This window comes from Microplitis mediator, chromosome 8 (genome assembly GCF_029852145.1).
Source record: "Microplitis mediator isolate UGA2020A chromosome 8, iyMicMedi2.1, whole genome shotgun sequence".
NCBI lineage: Eukaryota > Metazoa > Arthropoda > Insecta > Hymenoptera > Braconidae > Microplitis > Microplitis mediator.
This window is the reverse complement of record NC_079976.1, coordinates 7452782-7478910: the sequence shown is the minus strand read 5'-3', so window position 1 is coordinate 7478910 and position 26129 is coordinate 7452782. Positions and strand designations below refer to the sequence as shown.

Here is a 26129-nt window from a genome sequence, read left to right as displayed (position 1 = left end):
CAAACTTCAAAACATATACTGGTGTAAATTTCTAGTATGTCAATATTTTTCTGGTTTTTTTTTTTTAGTTCAAGTGATGCCACAAAATTTAACAAAAAATTTTACCCCAAAAACATAAAATATGGAGATATATAAGTTACTAAATAAAATGGAGGATTTAGGGGTTGAAAAATAATGATATTAATCTATTTAATGAATTAAAGATGTGTAAATTTTTAATCTACAATTATATTATTGACAATAGCTATACAAATTTTTAAAATTATCGACATTATGTCGCGTGTGATGATATTGCACAATTGTCAGTGATTTCATCCGGTCAAGGTTACATACTACACATACTACTAGAACAGGTTACTATAAGATGTTTACACTTTGCAGTGTTTGCAGTGTTGAGAATAAAATAGCAGCGCTAGATGGTGAACAAAACTACATTTTATAGAAATTTTATTGTTTTTTTATTTCCCGCTGATAAAAATTAAAGAAAGAAATGTCATCGGCTTAAAGCCGATTGTCGGAACTCGAGTTTTCAACCGATATCTTGTCACCGTTTTAAAATCTAAGAAATTATTTGCTATTGTTTTGATGTATATTACGACAATTAAAAGAATCTCAAGAATTACTTATAGATGATTAGTTTTTGGGATCGGATTCTACATAATTTGAAAAATAGCCAGACAGCATCGAATCGGAATGACTTCTTTACAATGTCATTTATGAGTACAAGAAGAGTATTCTCAGACAGTGTCACCCACTTTTTAAAAATATGCAATGACTTTCAACTGTGAACTGTTTTAAAATTTTATTAGTTAATTTAAAAAAAATTAAATCATTAATTAAAAAAAGGACAACGTAGTCGCAATTTCGCTGAGATAGAATTAAAAAAAAATTACAGTTATCAATTATGAGTTAAACGAAATTTGTTGAATAAATTTTAGTCTACGAAATTTGAAAATTCTAATTATAAAATTGGCATGAATATTTTACTGAAATTTATTTAACAAATTTCGCTTCACTTCCAATTGATGTAAATGTAAGTAATTTTTTTTAAATCTACATCTTTGCGAAATTGTCCTTTTTTCAATTAATGCTTTTTTTTTTTTTTTTAGTTGATTAATATAATTCTAATACCGTAATGACAGTTGAAAGTTTTAAAAATTCGGGGGTATTTTCTGAGATGAGTGTGAATGTAGCAGACATGAGACAATTTATAAATTTACAATAAATAATGAAATTTAAAAAAACGCGCGTCCTAATTTTTCATTGATCTAAATACGCATTTTTAAATTCTTATTCGAATTACATTACATTTATTTATTCAAAAATTAAATAAACTAATACTTGTCAGTTACATTCACACTAAAGTCATATCAAGAAAAATTTGACATGATTATTAAGTTAACAGACGGTTAAAACTTTACGGATTTTTTTTTTAACAAATCAATGGCAAAAATATAAAATATAAAAATACCACATGTAGAAAATAAAAAAAACTATAGGTGCAATTTTTTAAAATATTATTTTTTTTATAATTTATCGTTTTAAATAAATCCAAAAACTTTTAGACGTCGACTAACTTTAGTATCATAAATTTGACGAGTGTGAATGTAGCTGAGAATTTTAAATTTTTTAAATTTTTAAATAAGCGAATTAAATGTAAATCGAATAAAATTTTAAAAATGCGCATCTATAGAATTTGAAAATCAGTGTGTGCATTTTTTTAAAATTTTTTTATTTAATTCGTTTATTTGTAATTTAAAATTTTTCTCATACTGCTGCATTCAAACTCATTCAAATTTGTCATCACAGATGTCAGTAGCAGTAGGTTACCATGTCACCAGAAGTTTCAAGGTTATTCTAGTGACTATTCTAGTGATCTTGCGTCAGAAATAAAATGATTGTGCAAGTCTACTTGCATTTTTACACGTGGAAAATATAGTAAACATATGACAGATATAAAACTAGTCAAATGACATTAGCCAATTGGTCTATTATAATAATAACAATAATGTCTTCATAATAGATTTTAAATAAACAATCACACTTGAAAGAAGGTGTTTTGTTACCAATTATTTTACATCAGCATGCAAAGTTGCATCTCGAGGTACTTTTATTATATTTAAATACAAATATTTATATTTTTAAAAGTCTAGATAAAATTTAAATTAATATATCAATATAACCTTGAATTACATTTTATTTATTTACTCATAGATGTATTGTAGTAAAATTATTAAACAAAACTACTCAAGATCAATAAATATTATATTTGCTGCTAAATATTCACGTAGAAGTGCTAAAAATACGACGACATACAAATTAGTTAAATCAAATGGTATCGATGCTGATATCGACAATGGAGAATTGGACAACAATCCAAACTGGGAACTGTTCGGACCAAGAGGTTTCAGATTTTATTTACCAGGTAGTATAGGACCTGGATGGTTGGATCAGTCTACTACTGCTCAAGTTGAAACCCGATCTTTTTTATTACCTAACAACGATGGAGAGCTTGATGGCAGCGATGATTTTGACGCTCATGGAATTAACGATGAAATTATAAATGTTTATAAAAATAAAAACAATAATAATAAAAACAATAACAGTAAAAACAGAAGAAAATGTGATCAAAACCAGCCTATTTTACATTGCATAGCACAAGAGTGTCCAATGTTATTGAGAAAAGGTATCCAAGAACTTTTTCCTAGTAGTGTTGATGCTGCCTCACCTCAACTTACTATTGTCACCATCACACAGAAATTGAATCCTAGAATGATGAGATGGAGCAAAGAAATTGAGACTGAAAGATTAGCTAAATTTGTAAGTAAATTATTTAAAATAATTCAACCCTTAAATGCATGATACTGAAGTTAACTGACGTCTAATGATTTTTGAAACTTCACAAAAATGATAAACTATTTTTTTATTTATTTATTTACGCCATTCGGCAATTATACATTATAGAAACAGAAGGTATAAAATAAATGATAAACTAAAATTCCAAATTAAGAAACAGATAACATCACATGGATGATAAAAACAGTTAATGGAGGAAAATACAAAATAAAATTAACAGCAAAAAATAATCAATAACAAATATCACATATATATAACTTCCAGCCGCTTTGCGACCAATGAAATGACAGTTGATTTGATTACAATACTAAATGTCTAGCGACACTTTTAAATTTATTAGCGGAAACACCGAAAATGTCGATCTCAGATGCAAATTCGTTGACTAACTTTGATATTCTATACAGCGGAGCTCGCGTGGAGTAGCGCGTTTTAACATTCGGGACAACAAATACTCTTGATGTTCTCACTCTAATGTTAGGCACGACGAACTTGAACAGGCTAACTAATTCAGGAACATCCAATCGGTTATTGATAATATCAGCACCACAACATAATGTCAGATATTTTCTTCTAACAGCAAAATTATAAAAAACAAATTTGAAGATTTTAATATTCCTCAGCGTAAATATTTGGCAGATAAGTTTATTGATGCAAGTGTTCAGCAATATTTCATCATGAATGTTGTAGTAAAAATAAAAATCAACTATAGTTATTGCTATGATTTTAGAAAAATTTTTAAATTATAAAGGGAAAAGGGGTCTGAGATACAAAAAAAAAAGCATATTTTTGTGATTTTTTTATTCTAAGTAAGGTAAAAGTCCCTACACCCGCTCACTTTTCATTGGAGTGAGATTTAATTACTCAATATAAATGATTAAATAAAATGAAAAACCATATTTTTTTTTTTATAGTTATTTTTTGAAGTTTCAAGTATTAGAATAAAATTTTAGTGTGAAGAATAATGTTGATAATGAATTATTATTAATTTTTAAAATAAGGTCCTTGATTGTACCCATAGTCGCTCAGTTAAAGTTGAGATGTACTATTACTCGATCAACACATGGCCCTATAGTCACTCAAAGACAATATCAATTAAACTATGATAAGTTAATTGATTTGGAAAATAATTTATAAACGAGCAACCTGCAGTCACTACGTGACTGCCTGAATATCACTACTAAATTTATAAAATACGCAGGAAAAAAGGATTTTTTGCCGCAACAAAATTTTAATTTGCACCAAGAAATTTTATGCATTAGGAATTAAATACAAAAATTGTCATGGGGCGAGAAAAGATTTTTTTGGTCAAGAAATAATTCCTTGCACCAAGTAATTTTTTCTAGTTCTAAATAAATTTTTGTTTTCAATTCACAATGCAAAAAATTTATTGGGGTCAGTAAAAATTTTCTTTAGGCGAGTAAAGATTTTTTGTGTCAATGAATCCTTTTTTTTTTCTATGCACACTTTTTTGGCTTTGAAAAGCTTCCTAAAACCAAAAGGGAGTATAAAAATCTGTCATTTTGGAATAAGTAACGCGATATAAATAATATAGATATATATTCATTGACATTCAGTCATATTTAGTGACAGAATAATTAAAGTATTAATTTATTTAAAGAAAATAAATACGATCGTCTTTTTTCTCGCGTAATTTAAATGTAATTCGAATGATATAGATAAATCTATTTATCTTAATACTTGGGAAATAAAAGAGTTTAAAGTATGAAAAGGCACAAATTCAAGTCAAGACCTATCTAATGATACCAATTTCAATAACATTAACTAATTCTACCATATAGATATGGCGGGAACAAAATTTTACTTATTCTCTTAATAATATAGATTATATTACTTTATTCTTTCATAATATAAAATTTACATATTTATTTCAGTTTCTCCTTGCTGCTTCAGACATTTGTTCAAAACTTAAAATGTTTGGATACTGGGCTGATTTTATAAATCCATTCAGTGGTCAGCCCTACTTGAATCCTCATAAAACTGGTGTATTGTATAAAACAGACGAACGTTTTCGTTGTTTAGGCTTCAAAGTTAACAAAACCAATAGCTGTAAAATAATATCACATGAGAACAAAGGCTCTGAATTTGTTGGTAAGTTATTTAAATACAAATAATATTTTCAATTAATATAATCTATAAGAATATTTTAATGAGTTAGAACTAAACCAGTATAAGGTAAGAGACCCAGTACCTAATCAGGGAAGTATTACTAAATTTTACTAAATGTACCTACACAAATACATGGAGTGATCGGGAACAAGTTTCCCGATCGGGTATTGAGTCTTTTACTTTAGGTGACAAAATAAAAGTATTACAAAGATTTTCAAACATGAACGATAATTTACAAATCGTGACCGATTGACTTTTATTGTTCGTATTTTTATGATTACACTTTTTAATAGAACAGAATAGCGTTTTTATTTGTATCACGTAGCGTATTTTAAAAAACTATCTTTGTCTTATATTAATTATTTACATTTACTTTTACACTAATTTTTCTACATATTTGTACTCTCTTTTTTATCTTATATCACACTTCTTACTTCACTTATCACAGTTGCGTCACAATAATTTTTATACTTTTTCATACTTAAATTAACATAGTATCTATACATGTATTGCGATGTCAGGATTTTTCTGACATTCTATGTTGTAATATTCATTATCTTTAAACAGTCTTTCAATCTCTCCAACATATATACACAGTTCCCTATTTATATCCCCTTTTAACGTTGCAATTAATTCTTCCCTTGTTAATTCCCCCTCTAGTCCGGCCCTATACTTGCTTCTTGCTTGTTGCCCTTTTTCACTTATTTTTTCTTTTATTTCCTCACAGCTTAGTATGTGTATTAGTGTCTCGTTTTCTTTCTTGCATATTCTGCACTTCCAATTATTTTGTCCTTTTTTCCGCTTCTCCAAAGGATTCCGCGTCTCGTTCTTGTCCATATCTCTTTATATTAACTTTTAATTTTGTCTTTTTTCCAATAATTGTTTTCACCTTCTCGTAATATTTTTTTATAAATTTCATTATATTTGTACTTCTCTATTAGCTGCTTTTCCTTTTTCTCTAGTTCTTTTTTATAATTCTCCAGTCCATCCCTTATTTTTTTTTCTATTTCCTCTATGTTATTTCCCTCATATATGTTCCCAATTATTTGCCTAATCTGCTAGGAATTAGTTCCTAATTATAATGCCTATCTCTGCTAGGAATTTCTCCTCTTTTTTTCCCCACTTTGTTGGATTTTTGTTAATTATTCCCCTCATTTCCTCTTTTATGCATATGTTTGACCATCTGTCTTCTTCAAGCTTCATTATATCTACCAGGTATCTAAGTGCCCTTTCTTTTATTATGTACTCTTACACTTTTTAATATTTTAAAAACAATAAACTTAGCAGTAAGGTAAAAGACCTTGCACCCGATCAGGGAACTAGTACCCGATCACTCCACCCTGATTAAGAACAATGATTTAATCCATGCTAAGTGTATATCTATATATTAGTCGATTCAAATTGTTTTAAATCATTTTTATAACTTGTACATAAAACGAAGTAAGGTACCAGCGGGTAATAAGGCCTGAGTGACAGAAATGATATTTAAAATAACCGCCTCCCCTAAAGGCTATTCTAGTAGAAGGGTCTTGCATAGAGATGTTACGACAAGTTTATAGAGTCCCGATACCACGTTCCCTGTCTTCTATATTTCATCATCCGTCATATGATGTCGTAGCGCAGAAGAAATTATAAAAAACAATCTAGTCTTCTGACTCTTAAAAAGGATACTGTTAGTTTTAAGTGCTGTTGAACAAAACAATCTAGTCTTCTGTCTTTAAAAAAGTATTGTTGCTAAATTTAAGTGATGATTCGTCTCTAATACCAATTTTATTAAGTATAATTAAACTATTCCAGTTTGTTTAACCCGTAGACCTTATTACCCTACCGTAGTAAAATAGGGCCTATTCGTATGGTTTTTGTACAAGTTTAATTTTTTGTTTATTTGTAGTATAAATTACCATTGCTTCATTATATTCTATGATTAATGTATTGAAATAAAGATTAATGATACATTTTGATAATTAAATGCAATATTTTCGATTTTATTCAAAATCTCCCTCAGCTAGGCCTTATTACCCGCCGGTATCTTACAAATACACGAGTGGTCAGGTACTAGATCTCGTACCTTATATTTTATTATACTTATTTAATTTAAGTAAAAATTATTTCTAATTTATAGTAACCGTACAGTTGAAATTAACATTTTTCAAAATTAATAAATTTATGGACAATAGAATGACAATGATTATAATAAAATAAAAAAATAACAATTTTAATTATAATTTTCATATCATTTATGACTTGGAAATTTAGAGTATTTATTTACACAAATTTGTCTTCACTTTCGTATAAATTTTGTTTTTTATTCTTATAACTAGTTTATATATTTATCATATGTATAATTAGTTATCCGATAATCGGTAATCGGCAAATAGGTAACGTGAAACTGTTTACAAAAATAGTTGAATATAAAATAGTCAAAAGTTTTGTAAATGATGAGTCGAACGAACTATTTTTAAACTGTCTTGACTTTAAAGTTGAAAATTTATTATTGATGTTAGAAACTCCCCAATCACATTTATTGACACTTGTCCCGATTTTTCGTACAACGAAAGCATTATTTTAAATAAAAATAACTATTGATTCTAGAATCAATTTTTTAATTTTGAAAACATCACTTATATTTAATTTTATAATTCAGCGATCGTAATTTTAAATATATATGAATAATAAGTTTTGTGTCATCTCGGTTGAAAGTAGTATATAATATATTAAATTTAATAATAGATGAATAGAATAATAAATTGAATTCCATCGCGATTAATTGTCTCTTCTACAATAGTTCTTTCGTAGTGAATGTAAACTATTTTGGAAGTGACAATTAATCTCGATGAAATATAATATACTCTATTCATATCTTAATGAATTTAAAACATATTGTTTTCGATCAATATATCATGAAATTTATTATTAATTACAGTGTAAAAAATTGGGAGTGAATTTGGAGTAATTACGGATTTTATTTAAATCATGAGTTTTCTATGTATTTTCTTAGACGACGACAAGTCCTATTTTTCTATGGGTTTTCTATAGAAGTTCCAAAGTTTTAGAAAAAAAATATCTCGACATACAGAGTTAATAGGGAGTTCGTTTTTTCAGTGGAGTGATCTGGATTTTATTTGAATCCGCGTTCACTCTGATTCGGACTATAAATATGAAAATAAACTAATTTTCGGAGCGAATTTCACTCTGAACCGGAGTTTTAATATTAAAATTCACTCCCATTCGGAGTGAATTTTACTCCAAGGAAATTAAATCAATACACAGTAATCCGCTCTGCATTCACTCTGGAGTAGTCTGCGTTCACTTTGCAAATTTTTTACAGCTTACTATTCAAGTACCAAAAAATATTTAAACTTCTTTAAGGTTTCTTGTGGGTGGTTTTCATTTTATTTATTTATATTTAAACTTCAATTTTAATCTTTATAAAGATGAACAATCACATTAAAAAAAAAGTTATAATATTTATTTTTATAAAGTTTGTTTATTATTAATTACTTAAAAAAAATTACTAGAAGCTATTTAAAGGGGTTTTGTAAATACCTGTGAGATTCTTGTTAGACAGCGAACAGTTCAGGACAATTATTCTATCAATTCTCGAAAAATTCAAATCGAATTTCTTACGTATTTTCTTTCACTCAATGAATGCCTTAATCGATTCAAAGAATAGACGTCCAGCCATTCGGAAATAAATTTACTTTTAAGTGATGAATTTAAATAAAAATTCATCATCAGTTAATGTTAAATATATCGCGAAGCTCAGAAACTAAGCTATAATTAACAGCTTTTAAGTTCAATTTACAGCTCAATTGTATAAATTTTAAGTCTGATAAAGTAAGCTCTGATTTTATCTCTGGAATTTCATTTCCAATGACTTTATTTAAATTAAATTGTGATATTCAAATGAGGAATCTACTTTTCCCTTCCGAGGAATGTCAGATGACACTTTTTTGTTTACTTGGAAATTTTTTAAGATCACAAGGGTCTGAAATTATCAGAATCTTGGGGGATTTTAATAATATCTACATATCCTAAAAATACGACTATATCTCTGGAGGCTTATTCACTATTCTTATCTCAGTAAGATCTTTGTTTTATAAATTTTTAAAAAATAAGTAAATAATAATAAATAAAGCAATCTAGTGTTCAAATATTGGCTTAGTTTTGAATCTCAATTTGTTTATTTACAAGAATTCATAAGAAATTTTTCGTTACTTCTATTTGTTTATTTATTTATTATTAGATCATGGAGCTATTCTCCTTGTGATCAAGACCAAAAAATTACATCGATGTTACAATTAATTTTAAGTACAAAATATAGAACATGATAATGACATCAGCATAGTACATTAACTTTATATTAGCATTTTACATCAGAACAAAAAATTGCAGCAAGATTCTATATATATTACTTATACAAATTGTATACTTATTATTATTACATACTTATTTAAATACAAAATGGCGGTTAAAATTTTTCGGCAAATTTTTTATAAAACAATTTTACGGGGAATATTAAAGTTAGCGCGGGAACTCGATTTAAATTTAAAAAACAACCGCTAATTAATTTTTCGCCGGTTAATTGACGTCAACTGTTTGATAATTGTCCCGACAATTTTTAGTTTATTAAAAATTACTTAAACAAATAGTATAGTTTTTTAGAAAATTCCACCGTTACCTTAAAATTTTGAGTGATTTTTGCTTTTGCAGCAATTTTTTTTTTTTTTTTTTTTTTTTTAGTGTACGTATTTGAAATAAATTTCTTTTTACTTCTGTCCGATATCACCTTCTTGTCGTCGAGTGTAATCTAGTACCTATTATTTAAATATTATACAATGAATCCGTACTAGCGCACACTTAAAATACAGGAAAAAATGAATCTCAGTTCGCGGATTTGATGAATTAAAAATAAATTCTTTTAATACTCAAGATTATTTTCTTTTTACGGTTCAATCCCATTATAAGTCTCTTGTATAGCTTTCACATTCTTTTTTAAAAATATAAAGTCATAATGGAAAGGAATTTTATTATTTTAAAGAACTTGTAGTGGGTTACAGATTCACCCGAGCAAATAGGGTGGCTTTATGTCGACTTAAATAGAGCACGAGAAAATGTGATTTATTCGATTTTAAATTTTATACCCAACGGGACACCGGATATTAAGACAAAAGAAATAGATATTTGATTTATACTTTGAAATCAATCTCAATTTATTTAAATAAGAGGGATTTATATTTTTGATTTATAAAAATTTTTATACGTATTAATAAATTTTTGAATTACCAATTTGAGGTAATTCAATAAAAATCAACTGCAATTTTTTTTTTCGTTTAATTATTTATTTTTTTTTTGTCAAAAAATTTCTCTTGTAAAAATTTCAAAGTTCTATTGAATATAAAAAAAATGTTATTTTATTTTATCTTGTGAGTTTGAAGATAAGTCTGTTGCTTATAGGGGAAGGAGGGGCAAAATAAGGGGGGGGGGACAAAATGGGGTATACGCCCAAAATTTTATAAAGAAATTTTGTTTTTCAGACATTTCAAAATCACTTTTGTAAATATGATTTACCTGAAGATCGGAACGTTTTTCGCAGAAAATAAGAAACAAGAAATGAAAAGTAAAAAATCTACTGGATCTAGATTTCGGAAATGTTTCGCACGTCACCCGAAAATGACAGGCCACCCCCAACTACCCGTAAATTCGCCTTTAGACACAAATTTCATCAATTATTTTCATTTTCGTTGCGTGAAAAACGTTCCGATCTTCAGGTACATTAAATATGATTGAGCGTAATTTTGAATTTTTTAACTTCCCGCTAAGAAAATTGTAAATTTTCAAAAATTCGGGAAGTTATTGGTTTCGGTCCGATTTACGAAAATCGAATTTCCATCAGATGTCGACGTTTCGAGGTCCTAGGAAGCTATCCTGACTAATTTCACGCTGATGTCCGAGTGTATGTATGTGTGAACGTACGTACGTACGTATGTATGTATGTAAATATTCATAACTCTTGAACGGATGAACCGATTTTGTTCGTTAAGGTGTCATTCGACGCGGCTTGTTAATGTCTTGAAGCCGTAGAAATTTGAACTTAATCGGTAGGGTGCGTTCAGAGATATTTCAAAAATAAAATTTTTTCGAAAATGTTTTATTTGGATAACTTTTAATTTGCTCGATGGATTGATTCCAAAATCTAATCAGCTCTAAAACTCTATAAGCCACATCGAATGCCACCTCAACCATCAAAATCGGTTTATTCGTTCAAGAGAAACCGTTGACGAAAGAATTCAAAAAAAAATTTTTCCTTGGTTTTTTTGAAATTTCTCAAAAACGGCTCAATAAATCAATTTCAAAATTTGATCAGCTTCAGAACTTGATAAAACGCGTCGATTGCCACCTCAACCATCAAAATCGGTTAATTCGTTCGCGAGATATCGTGGGAGAAGGAAATGCTAAAAAATGGTTTTTTACAGAACAATGGCATACAAAAGTATTTGCGAGCTCGAAGAGCTCGAAAATGTATTTACAATAATGTTTTCGAGCTCGTTGAGCTCGTTGAGCTCGAAAACAGCGGGAAGTTTTGGGGCTGGCCCGCAGGGTCAACTGACAGACCGATTTTTTTTTACTGTTCTCGAAAAATTTTGTTTTTGTAACAAAATAGTATGAAATATATTTGATTTTTTTTCTTATCAATTTACAATAAAAGAACTCTCAGTGTCAAATAACCTTAGGTGTATTTCGATAATGAACTTGAAAATATTTCCAATTTTATAAATTTGAAATTTGATTAACTTTCAATGATCTTTTAATCTCTTACTTTAAGCAATATATTGCGTGCCAAATCCCAAAAGGGCGTATTACAGCAGTTAGATAGGGTTCCATGCCAATAGGGCGTATAAAAAATTTTTTTTTGCCATTCTTTTTAGAATCGCTCTAAGCGTAAAGATCTGCACGCCCGAGGGCACGCCAAAAGGGCGTATAAAAAAAAAGTCAGGATTTTTCAAAATTTCGAAAAACAGTCTTCAAAATTTTCCGGAGGTTTGTATGTAAAAAAAATTTGAAAAAGTCAACATTTTCGATGATAGTCACTTTAATTTTTCATCTTCTTGGACAGTTCAATGTAATTTAAATAATCATTAACTTTAATTTTTAACCAACTGGGAAATTCCCAAATAATTAATAATTATAAGCTAGAGATAATAAAGTTTAATATTCATTCCTATATTCAACGTCACGCGGAGTGTATGGTGGAGAGCTAGTATTTGAGACATATGCCCTTTTAGTTTTGCAAAGCCAAAAGGGCGTATAAAAGTTATACGCCCTTTTGGTATTTAGCACGCGATATAATTGTCTTTTAAAAATACCTTCTTTGGAATCAAAACAAACTTAAATCTTTTACTTTGAAGTTAATTATAAATAGTAATTAACAAGTAAAAAATTACCAATTTAAAATAGGCAGTTGAACTGTCAAATATCTAAAGTGTCAGTCAAAAAATTTTAATGACTTTTGTTCCATGATAAAAACTATTAAAAATTTTTTTTTTCTTCCTTTGCATCCAATAATTATGCGAAATTTAATTTTTCTTTATGTAAATTTTTAGGGGATGTCTTATTTTGCCCACGAAAATTTTTTCTATTCACTTTAAATATCATTAAAAGAAAAACTTAACGTATTTGAGTCCCCGAAAACTTGGTATTTCTTTAAGTATTCCGTTTTGCCCCTCCCACTCCCCTATAATCCATAGAAAAAAAAGTTAACATTGGGGTATTAAGAAATAATGAAAGAGATCAATAATAAATTATCTAAATATTACATAAAAGAATAAATTTATTTGATGACTTCTACCAAATATATTTGAATATATATTTTTTCCTGTTGAATTTAATATATTGCATATATAATAAATTATTAAAATAGTATCGGAAAAAAAACCATGGGGTGAATTTCTTATTTTTCGTTTTATTTTTTATTGACTTTCAAGAGCTTCGTAAGTGATAATATAAAAATAGCCAGCATTGGCGACAAAAAAAAATATTTTACACTGTAATTAATAATTAACGATTATTGATTAATTTAAGTAAATATTTTCGTAATAAGTAATTAGTACTGTCTAAAAATAGTATAATTCACTATAAGCAAAATAAAATTATTCAAATAATCTTGTATAATAAAAATATATTTTTTAAAATTGCAGGAAGTCTTTACACATCTGCTCCAGCGAATATGGATTTCTTTAAAGACATTATGAGTGGTATGTCCGATCATTAAAACGTTAACCTTGAGTCGAACGCTGGCTATTTAGCGTTTGTTATTAATAAGTAAAGAAATTCTATAGAACAATAAATTATAGTCTGTATTTTTTCGAGTATAGACTATTCTTAATTTATAGACACTATTATGATCTACAGAGATATACTTATACTGGTTATATAAATAATAACAACTATAAAAAGGAAAAAAAAAAAATTATTTATTACATTTTTTCGTCTAATGTTGAAGAAAAAAATGTGTTCATTCATAACAAAATATTCCCCTCGGAAGAAAAATTTTTCTTCATTAATTTCCTTTTATAGTTCTGTTAATGTCATATATCTATCATTCTTTCAAATAATAACATTATCATGTAATTGACAAATAGCGCTTTCACTCTTTATCATCATTTCAGGCCCTTCTTATAAAATTATAAGCAGGTATTTTCAGATTAACAAAGACCAATACTACAAACACCGCGAGAAATAAAAACAATTGTAAAGGTTATGTGATGTTAATAATTAGCTATAGTTGAGTCTGCAAAAGAACGAACTTTTCTCCCATTACTTAGCTATGATGAAGTCCATTATTTTTCACTAACGCTCATGCGCTGTAATGGCTTAATTGTAGAAAAATGGTGGGACAAAAGCCCATTCTCTTGGAGACTCAATAATATTAATCAACATAAAAATTATAAATTATTACTGTTTTATATTATAAAATATATCGGAAAATAATCATGGAAAAGGATCCGGATTTCTATGATTGTTTTCTTCATGTCATAACATTGTTAGCAAAAGTAAATATTCATTTCATTTGTTTAAAAAATACATTATAAAATAATGTGGACTGCAGAATGAATTTATCAAAAATTGACATGTATAAAGCTCTGTTATCGAAACTTGCCAGTAATGATTTTAATATGTTGACCGCGTATTGACTTATATTCAAATACCTGGAGATGCTGAAATTATACTAGCGAACCATCGTATGATTGAATAAAGTTAATTGACACAAGATATTGGTCTTTGTTCATCTGAAAATATTTGCTTATAAAAAAGAAATAATAATAACAATAATCTGGATAATAGTTAGCCAGCCCCAAGACATCCTGCCGTTTCCGTCCGAAATTTAAACGCTCGTAGTTTAAAAAATATTAGCATTTTTGAGCTTTTCAAACGTAAAAATACCTGTTGCAGTACAACCTGGTTATAAGTTATTTCCCTATTTTTTTTCGCTTCATTCAAAATACACTCATCCAAAAAATTAAAGGAACAAGAAAATTTTATAAATTTTTTAGTGATTTTTGGAAGGCTGTATTTTCGTGAAAAATGATCGTATCGAAAAAAATAAAAAAGCAAATTGAAGCTTGAAATCTCTAGTTTAAAGATCTTTCAGCAAAATATTTTTTTGAGCCACGGTTTTTGCGGAATCATAAGAAAAAGGTCGCGACAAAATTTTTCTAAATTTTTTGGTTTTGTTTTTTAGGTCTACGGGGCCGGGAAAAATTTTTTCAAAAAAACGAATTCATGGCTCGTTTAGGAAATTTATTCAGCTACAATATGCTTTTTTTTGTTTCTCTGTACGACAATTTGCTGCTGAGATATCAGCCTTCAAATGAAAAAGGATTCTTTTGTCTTTGATTATTGATATCTCAGCAACTAATGATCACACAGTAATTTAAAGAGCAGTTTAATAAACTTGTATAAATTCCCTACAAGCTCCATTTTCGATTTTTCCAAAAAAAAATTTTTTTCATCCTTGATATCCATTTGAAAAACCCACAAAAAATGGCCATTTTCTGGTTTTTTAGTCAACTAATTGCTACTCTGCAAATATTGATAAAAAAAATAATGTTGCCAGGTAATTTTACAGCTTAATGTACCCCGAAAAACCCTGGAAATTTTCAGATTGATCCATTGAACCGTTTGTCCGGACCGATCGCTCAAAGTTTTACAAAACAATTAAAGGAACAAGTTTTGTTCCTTAATTTGTGTAATCATTACTAAAATGAAAAAATTAATTTTTTTTGGATTTTCTTTCATTTTTGCGTTAGTTATTCAGTAAATGTGAGGTAAAGAGGAAAAAAAAATTTTTTTCCAAAAAACGAAAAAAAAAATAACCCCCTGAATAAAACGTAAAAAAAAAAAAATATAAAAAAATTCTTGTTTGGTCTCGTTTTTTGGAAAAAATTTTTTTTTTCCTCTTTACCTTACATTTACTGAATAACTAACGCAAAAATGAAAGAAAATCCAAAAAAAATTAATTTTTTCATTTTAGTAATGATTACACAAATTAAGGAACAAAACTTGTTCCTTTAATTGTTTTGTAAAACTTTGAGCGATCGGTCCGGACAAACGGTTCAATGGATCAATCTGAAAATTACCAGGGTTTTTCGGGGTATATTAAGCTGTAAAATTACCTGGCGACATTTTTTTTTTTATCAATATTTGCAGAGTAGCGATTAGTTGACTAAAAAACCAGAAAATGGCCATTTTTTGTGGGTTTTTCAAATGGATATCAAGGATGAAAAAAAATTTTTTTTTGGAAAAATCGAAAATGGAGCTTGTAGGGAATTTATTCAAGTTTATTAAACTGCTCTTTAAATTACTGTGTGATCATTAGTTGCTGAGATATCAATAATCAAAGACAAAAGAATCCTTTTTCATTTGAAGGCTGATATCTCAGCAGCAAATTGTCGTACAGAAAAACAAAAAAAAGCAAATTGTAGCTGAATAAATTTCCTAAACCAGCCATGAATTCGTTTTTATGAAAAAATTTTTCCCGGCCCCGTAGACCTAAAAAACAAAACCAAAAAATTTAGAAAAATTTTGTCGCGACCTTTTTCTTATGATTCCACAAAAACCGTGGCTCAAAAAAATATTTTGCTGAAAGATCTTTAAACTAGAGATTTCAAGCTTCAATTTGCTTTTTTATTTTTTTCGATACGATCATTTTTCACGAAAATACAGCCTTCCAAAAATCACTAAAAAATTTATAAAATTTTCTTGTTCCTTTAATTTTTTGGATAAGTGTAGTATCTCCAGATTGTTTCTGCAGTCCTCTTATACGTTAATTTAGTATGTACGTAGTTAATTAATTAATGTAACGGTATCGAAGTCCACCTCCGTTTTACGGAAGGCCGTTTCCTCGCCTTTTTGGACGTACACGCGCTTCGTAACACCCCTATCCTCCACCATAATATATTGACAGCGAAATATTGAGCATAAGCTCATATTAGTTTACCCTAGGATCGATAAACAGATCAAAAATCTGTTTGCGTGTGGGCGCCACCATCAACCACTACGAGTCCATACCTCTCTTGGGCTAAACACTGCTACCATCTCAGGAAATAAAGAGACTCTGGTCGAAGGGGCTTAGGAAGGCCCCTCGTGGTACCGATTTACTGAATTTTCCTAAATGTAGGTATACAAATACATGGAGTAATCGAGTATTAGTTCCCTGATCGGTTACTTGATCTTTTACTTGAAATATTTTAATATTTTCGAGACTCGTTTTCTCTGTGTACGTTTCCGTAGTAATTATAAAAGCGTAAATACGAGGATCAAGTAGCCGATCAAAAACCGATATCCAGTCACTTCATGTATTTCTAATAATAGAAAAAAAAGTAACATAGAATTTAAAGAACTTATTAAGGAGTTGACGATTATTTATATTTAGGATACTTAAGTTTTAATTAGAAAGTTTAGAATTTATTCTACCCAATGATAATGAATAGTTTTCATAAGTTCTTAAAAGATGTTAAATTTCGATTTTTTAGAATCTATAGGACCTAATAGAAGCATAAAGCATGAAAAATACTGATTTAGGTCCACTTAAGAATCTCAAGTACTAAAATAGGAAAATTTAAGTATATTGAGTACTTAAAGCGAAGTTAAATTTCGACTCGGGAATATATGAATACTTGGAATGATCGGACTCTAAGTAGTCCTTCATAGGTTACTGGCTCTTTTACCTCACAATATAATCCGCTTAACTCGAGTGCTCTTATAGTTACTGGTAAAACCGCATAACTACAGATAACTGTAGACATTTGATAAAAACTCAATTTGAAAAAATCTTAACTTAGCTTACAGTAAAAAAAAAAAATCTAATTTCTTACGCGATTTCATTTGTTTCTCTATTCGCATTCAAGTTGATGAACGGTACTATCTTTGTTGCACTTGTACAGTAAATGGGAACTTCGTCCAAGTTTTTCTCGTAAACAAATGGAAATTATCAAAAAATTGAAGTGCACTTCGCTAGTTCATAGAGTAAAGCATCGAGCATGTGTCTTTATGATGCGTTTAGGGCTCTTATTTCAGAGAAAAGCTTAAACAAAATTATCTGATAACCATTATTATAAAAAATGATTCAAATTGAAGACGCGATAAAACGTGATATTTTTAAAAATTTCAGTAATCAATATCGCCACGTAATTACTAAAACTACAACAGTATTTAAGTAAACGCGCTGGCTAGTATAATAACAATAGTGGCGATAAAAAATAATATATACATATATATATAATAATAACAATGATAATAAAAAATATTGTATATAAAAATAGAAGAGATAAATTTCAAGCCAAGCGTTCAGCGTTTTCCACATGAAGAAATATTAGGAAAGCTCAAAAGTATCGATTTTCTATTTGCTTTGAAGTTATCGTACTCGCAGTTTTTTTTTTTTTCCTTTCTTTTTAGAGTGTTGTCAGTGAATGGACCAATAGACATGTGCCGAAATAATATGAAATTTAAACTTGAATATATGTAAAATGAAATAATTATTTAAAACAACAGTTCTTGAAATACAAATACTTTATACGGCATTAAAATGTTTTTTCTTCTATCAAGGGATGTAAAAAAAATAAAAAAAGCTTTTACGACTGTGATAACACGTATAGGACATGATAGGATAAGGAACGAAGAATCTTGTTGAACGGTGAGTGAACATAAATTCTATCATAGTGTTAAGGATATCCAACCATGAAGTACTCTCTGGGTAGCATTGAGTTTGACCAGATCCATTGTCACATCGAATTGAATTGTCGTTTCTTGTGTTCTATGTACTTACCTATATAGCTATAGGTTTGTTAAACTATTATATAACAGACAATAAATAATACAACCGCAGTTCGTCAAAATATGGCATCTCTTTGTTATTTTGTACGTCGTAATAAAATACTTTAATGAGTATTCAAATCCTCAACAGTTATTGCTTACAAACACGCAATGAAAATTTCATTTATTTATCGGTTAATCTCAAGCATATGAATTTTTCAATGCTACCTAATATTGTATAATAAATCGATAATGTTACGTCCTGTATGTATACATATATACATTAGACTGAGCCAAAAAAATCGACTATTTTTTTTTTTTTTTTTTTCGATACTGTGAAAATAGTATTCCTGATGACAAAAAAAAATTATTGTGCAAGTTTGAACCCTTAATATTGATATTAAGAGGTGTATCGTGACGACTTTTAGTTTTTTGACAGAATTTTCATTTTTTACCCAAAAATTGTAAATCATCTATCTGAAAAATTTGAGCTATGTATATTCTTAAAGGAAATTGAATTCTCTACAAAAAATCTCTTTTAGTAAATTGACGTAAAACGAGCCGTTTCCTCGTAACCGTGCCTTAAACATTAATATGTTTTTTAAATTGTTTGTTTCTATTTTGAATTTTTGTAACTACTAGAAATATCGAAATTTTTTCTAGTCAAGATACATATTCTTGAAGGAAATTTAATACTCTACAAAAAAGGTCTCTTAACATTTTTTGCTAAATTCACTCCTTCGAAAGTTATTCAAGGTCGAAGTTGAGTCAAAACGACTTTAATAACCTGAATAACTTTCGAAGGAGTGAATTTAGCAAAAAATGTTAAGAGACCTTTTTTGTAGAGTATTAAATTTCCTTCAAGAATATGTATCTTGACTAGAAAAAATTTCGATATTTCTAGTAGTTACGAAAATCCAAAATAGAAACAAACAATTTAAAAAACATATTAATGTTTAAGACACGGTTACAAGGAAACGGCTCGTTTTACGTCAATATACTAAAAGAGATTTTTTGTAGGGAATCCAATTTCCTTTAAGAATATACATTGCTCAAATTTTTCAGATAGATGATTTACAATTTTTGGGTAAAAAATGAAAATTCTGTCAAAAAACTAAAAGTCGTAACGATACACCTCTTCATATCAATATTAAGGGCTCAAACTTGCACAAAAATTTTTTTTTGTCATCAGGAATAATATTTTCACAGTATCGAAAAAAAAAAATAGCCGATTCTTTTGGCTCAGTCTAATATACATATACGTTACTATTTTATTTCTTACAATTATGTGGCCGGAATCAGCATTTTTGCCCATTTTCGAAGCCAATAGCTCTCCTGCTAAGACTCCACGGCTTCCCTTAATTACTGTTATCATTTTTCTAGTCAAGGGGGTCATATAGAACGCACCTGAGCAGTTGTCGCCCTATAACTTCATAATTTGATATTTTTTTCAAGATTATGTCGCTGAAATCCGCATTTTCGAGGCTGCTTAGACCCGCAGGGCCAACCGATGCCCAGATTTTTCAGAATAGATTGATCACTGAAAATATGAAAAGTATCAAAGCGTTACAATTAAATTCCATTAGTGTAAATTACACTTCTATACCTTCATTCAAAAATTTATCCTCTGTTTATTTTTGCGTTTCAAAAGTAACTATTAGTTTTATTATTATTATAAAAATTTATTTCTTCCATTTCGGCTTTCGAGTGGCCTTTTTTTATTATTATTTAATGCATTTATTGAAATGGAAAAAATAGAAACTTCTATTTTATATATAATAATAAGACTTTTCATCGCCCAGTTCAATAACTATCTATAATATGCTCGAGAAGTACCAATATGTTTTCACTTCATATAAGTCGATTTTACCTCGGAAAAATCTGTGACTGTAAATTTAATAGAACGTTCCAATTTCAAAAGCTCATTATATGACAAATAAAATCTATATATTTTCTGATTTTATCTTCTAGTCATTTTGACATAAAAGTAATCGAAAAAAAGTTGTGTTATTGATAAAAAATAACATCATTCAAAATCTTATGTATATTTATATAGATATGTAGTATGGATGAGCATAAGAAGCGAAGTGTGAGGATTGACATTGACATAGGAGCCGTCGACGAGTATGTCAATATATAAGCGTCTTTTCACCTATTTGTAGTAAATATATACAGTAGTTTTTCTATAGAATACTTAAAGGATACCCCAGAATGTTTCCACAAAAGACAGCTTTGGTTAATAGAGCAATATTTAACTTAATTTTTTTGACAATATGAAGTATCTTTAAGTGTTTTTGATCGCGATACGTTTATTTTCTAAGAGATAGTTCTACCATACAGCGGCTTAGGTATTTTTAAGTTGATCACTGGCCAGGCATGGGTTCGAATCCCAGTAAAAGTCGAAAGAATTTTTCATACACGTGTGAGGTCTTTCGGATCTAAGATTCGTTCAGTCGCCGACCTTTGAATTTGATCTGGTGCAAAGTGAATTTGATTGGGTTCAAAAATTGAAAATTTAATCTGAATTTAAATATTTATATATACCTTATAAAAAAAAACAAAAATATCTTTTAATCAATTACCCCTCCTTTAAAATTATTTTCGTAACACGTGGTTAGAAAACACCCTGGTATGTATCGACAGGTGTTGCGTTAAAAAAATATATTACGGCGAAAAACTCTTACTGGTACTTTGTAATTTAAAAAAAAAAAATTGAGTTGAATGTTGGTCTATTAACTAAAGCTGTCTGTAGATATATTACAGGGTATTCTCTGAGCATTCTTCACAAAAAATATTGTGTATCCTATGTACAAGAAAAATTCCTGCGGAAGTCGCTTATCGGTATTTTTACGGTACTCTAGAAACTTATGAATTTTCCATGAATTTTTTTGGTATTTGTTCCATAGTCAACGTTCCAGAAATGTTTTGATTGAGCCCTATGGTATTTTCTCAAAAATATGTGTCAATGACTTTTCTTATTAAATTTTTAAGTATTCTGTAGAGCTCTATGCTTTTTAAGGTTTAGGTCGAGTAGTTTACAAGTTATACGAAAAATAAAAACTAGTAAATAAATTTTTAAGGTTTTTGTTGTGTGACTCATAAATCGCTCGACCGATTTGTTTATAAAATTATTAAAATCTAAGTCTCAACAAGCTTTTTCGATCGCCGCAGAGCACTTGCGAGCCGGTCGATTTTTTCCAAAGTTACCGTAAGACAAAATTTATGTTTCAGCGAAATGTTTTTTTTTTTTTTCGGTATAACCGTTTTCTGACCGCGATGAGCTCAAAAGTTTACCAATATTAATGTTTTTAAGTTCTCTGAGCTCGAAAACAGCGGAAAGTTTTGGGGCTGGTCCACAAGATCAACCGTTTTTCAGATTTTTTCTATAAAGGGGTCGGGTCTTTTTTCTTTGTCACTCTCGAGTAGACGAAGTGTACTATCTTTGTTGCACTTACATAGGAAATAGAAACTTTATCCGCGTTTTCCTCTCAAACATGAGCATTTTTAAATAACAAAAACGTAGATTGCTAAATAATAGACTAGGCATCAAGCCTCGTTCTTAATTTTGCCTTTAAAGGTTTTATTTGAAAAAAAAGCTTGGACAAAAATAACTACCGACCCTCCTTAACTCAAGCATCTAAAGTTCAATATTCGATCGTTGTGTGGCGCGAGAAAAGTATATAGCACTTTATCCTAGTAGTTGACTAAATTATATAATTTATTTTTGAGTACACTTTTGTAATGTTAAATCATTTTTAGGCACCACTCAAAAGTGGATTTGCTACAAGACGTGTATATAAATCATGGAACTGATGTCGTTCACTTCCACCGCGTTGGTTATACACGATTTTCAATTGCATGTAATTTAAATTGAATAATCCTAAATTTAATATGGAATTTATTCAATATTATACACGGAAAAAAATGATGCTCAAAATTTTAATAGTTTGTAGTTTATTTTTGACTTAAAATTAGTATATTTGTATACTAATATCAAACCAGGATTATTATATATTACAAAATGGCTATTATTTATATTAAAATTTTATTCACATAGTAGAGCAAAATTTGTAATTTCGTATATTAAAATTAATATGAAAAAGAATCGATAAATTGGTATCTACAGTTATTTATTACTATTCAAATAAACATAGAAAAATTAAAAAAATTTACCACTTATTCGATTTATGGATATAATAAATTAATTTATAATAACGAATAAATAAAATTTTATATTAATTATTAGTCAATGGGATAGAATTTATAAAATAAGAGTTAAAAGTTTTCGGTATTTTTATGAGCAAAAAATCAGTATCTAGTATACTAATTTTTCATTTTATTATTTACCACTTATTCGATTTATGTATATTGTAAATTAATTTACAATCATGAATAAATGATATTTTAAGCTAATAACACCGGCACACAAAAAAAAAATAAGTTCTCTGTACTTTTGACGGGACCGATTTATTCCCATGTATTATGACCCGCTGAATCCGAATCCGAAGTCCGTTTAACCCGTACACCCTCAGATTTTTAGAAAACTTTAAAAAACCTCAAAAATACACAAAAATCGACCGTTTTTTAAATTTATAAATTTTTTTAACCTTAACTAAGTATGATTTTTATGTATTTCAGTCCTCCACATACTAACCTGAAGTTCATTTAAAACATTAGCCATTTAAAGTTTGAGTAAATTCCAAAAAACCCCAAAAAATTGCAAAAAAGCAAAAAAATTCTTAGTGTTGTGATGAAAAAAATTTTTTGAAGCATATTAAAATTTTTTTATGTTTTAGGCCAAAATATTTTTTATATATATATCACAGATCGAACAATATGATTTCTTTTATTTATTTCGATTTAAAAAATGATTTTTGTTATACCAAATTTTATTTTTTTGATTTTTTGGGAATTTTTGCCATTTATTTAAAATTTTAGAGATGTCTGAGCCATGGATGTTCGAGAATTATATGTGACAGAGAAACATACATGAAAATAATTATTTATTTAGCCCTATAAAATTTTTTTCATCACAATACTAAGAATTTTTTTGCTTTTTTGCAATTTTTTGGGGTTTTTTGGAATTTACTCAGACTTTAAATGGCTACTGTTTTAAATAAACTTCAGGTTAGTATGTGGAGGACCGAGATACATAAAAATCATACTTAGTTAGGGTTAAAAAAATTTATAAATTTAAAAAACGGTCGATTTTTGTGTATTTTTGAGGTTTTTTAAAGTTTTCTAAAAATCTGAGGGTGTACGGGTTAAACGGACTTCGGATTCGGATTCAGCGGGTCAAAATACATGGGAATAAATCGGTCCCGTCAAAAGTACAGAGAACTTATTTTTTTTTGTGTGCCGGTGTAATTGATCAGTGATATCGAATTTATAAAATAAAAGTTAGTAACTTTTGCAATTTTTCGGCTGGAAAAATCAGTATCTAAGATAGCAATTCTTAATTTGACTAATCATTACTTTTTAATAGATGTATGCCATAATTTAATTAAATTTCACTAATAAGTCACGTATTTATATACCTAAAAGTAATAATATTTAGTGACTTTTTGAAATAATCGATAGTAGTTTTCAGGAATTTACAAAAATTAGTAAACTACTTTGCATTAAATACATAATATATATATAGTACTAATTATTAATAACAGATTCCATTTTTTACTATTATTTATTAATTTTTAATATTCTGTTTTTTCCGTATATTAGTCACGTATATTTTGTTAAACTCCACTATAAATAATCTTAACTACTTTTTTTTTATTCAAAGATTAAATTTTTCTCATATTAAACATAGATACTGTCGTTGAAAAAACATTTAATATTACTCGATAGACCGAGAAGAATTTACCGATATTTAATATATTGATTTATTAAAATTTGGTAGAGTATTTGCTAAATGTGGGTAGTTCATTTATTAATAGTTTGTATACAAGTTTATTAGCATTTGATAAACTCGCATCAACTATTGACGTGTTGATTTATACAGCATCAATAGATGTGGCGATGCTGTATCTTCTCAGGTAACTTTGTCATTCACGATGTTATGAATGGGTTATTTCAAAACAACTTTGTTTTAGTTATTAATTATTCATGAATATTAATTGTTATTAATGATTGATAAATTTTATTAATCATTGATAAATTCTTTATTCAGTGTTCGCATGATGCTTTAAACGAAGTATCTCTTAAACTTAAATTGATAAGACGTGTGTAAGATTTTATTACATTCCCAACGAAAACGCGTATGCTCACTCGCGCTCGCTTATAACTAATGCGTTTACATACTCGTTTTCGTAGAAAATGCGTCATAACTTTAGATTCGTGTGATTAATTCAAACCTACCCTATTAAAATAATCCATGTAAGAATACAGCTTAGATTTCTATGTGGAATCCACGTTAACACGAATCCATATGGGAATCTCGTATGGATTAATCCTTTGAGGATTAATCCTATAGGAATTCCTATGGGGATTTTAACTAGGATTTCTCATGGGAATTTACGTCATGCACAAATCCATATTTTCTAAATGGATTTTTTTGATAGAGTAAACATTTCATATGTACACTGAGAAAATTAAATAATAGGAATTATTATCTAGTTATGGTACAATTTTTTACCATTAATCCGATAGTAGTGAATACTATCTAGATGATTGTATAAATCATCTAGATTGTAACATTCACTATATTTATAATAACTATTACAATCCTGTATGTTAACTAGAGTTAATTATTATTATTATTCTATATAGTTATATCTATAATCCAGATGGTAACAGTTACCATCAGATATTATAATAGTTACCATCTAAGATAAGTAGAATTTACACATTTTTCATAGCATTCAATAACATTAATTACCATCCTTGATAGTAAATATTATCATCCTGATAGTAAATATTACCATCCTGATAGTAACTGTTATCATCCTGATGGTAACTGTTACCGACCTGATATTATTAATTTTATTTAAAAAAATTATAACACTATCTATTTTTGCACTGAAAAACGTTCTAATCATTCTAGATGATTGGAATTAAAAATTTAGCATAATAAACACAATTACTTAATTTTCTCCGTGTAGATGTAATGCCTAAACAACTATTGTTATTAAAAAAAAAAATAACAAAACACTCATTAGCTCGCTTTTGATACGGGCCAAGTTCTGAAGCAGTTAACCAATAAAAAAAAAAAGTTATCAACTCAAACTAACACTTATCTCATTGTCAAACTAACGGAACTAAAACGCTCTTTCAATAAATTAACGAACTAAATTATGTCATATAATAAATTAGTGACAAAATTATAATTTGTACCGGCTCTCAGAATTCTTACTATGAAAACCAATTAAATATACGTTACCTCCAGGTATTATTGACAATTTTGTTAATTAAATAAATTCAAACTACGAATATCAAGGCGACCCGACATTTTAGTAAATACCGAAATTTTCAACGATCCGGAGAAACTGTAGTAGAACTTCATTAATTACAAAATGGTTGGCTAAATTCATCTTGTTTACACGGATAGTATTATGAATAACTGCATCGTCAAGTTGAACTGCAATTAAAAATAACCATAGCCCCGTTAACAAAAAAATGATATTGCTTTTTTTTTATTATAATTGAATAAAATATTTTTATTCGTTTATCAGAAATAAAATTGATTGATCGCTACGCTATTCGTGCGTTAATTATCGTTAAAAACTAATTAAAAAGTTAAATGTAACAAGGTCATAGTTTTCATTGGGTACAGGCCAATTGTAGAATGGAGTCCAAGGATTAACAGAGTTACAATGTTGTAATGAAACATTAGC

The 26129-nt window shown here is 28.4% G+C and overlaps 1 protein-coding gene across 1 annotated transcript; it reads left to right on the top strand.

The window, feature by feature from the left end:
• The first annotated feature begins 1898 nt into the window (after positions 1-1898).
• LOC130672856 (methylmalonic aciduria and homocystinuria type D homolog, mitochondrial) lies at positions 1899-13461 on the top strand. The gene is made up of 4 exons (XM_057477621.1): positions 1899-2104; positions 2215-2820; positions 4749-4965; positions 13182-13461. The coding sequence occupies exons 2-4, from the start codon at positions 2215-2217 to the stop codon at positions 13253-13255; spliced, it is 897 nt and encodes a 298-aa protein (XP_057333604.1). The 5' UTR covers positions 1899-2104; the 3' UTR covers positions 13256-13461.
• The last annotated feature ends 12668 nt before the right edge of the window (positions 13462-26129 follow it).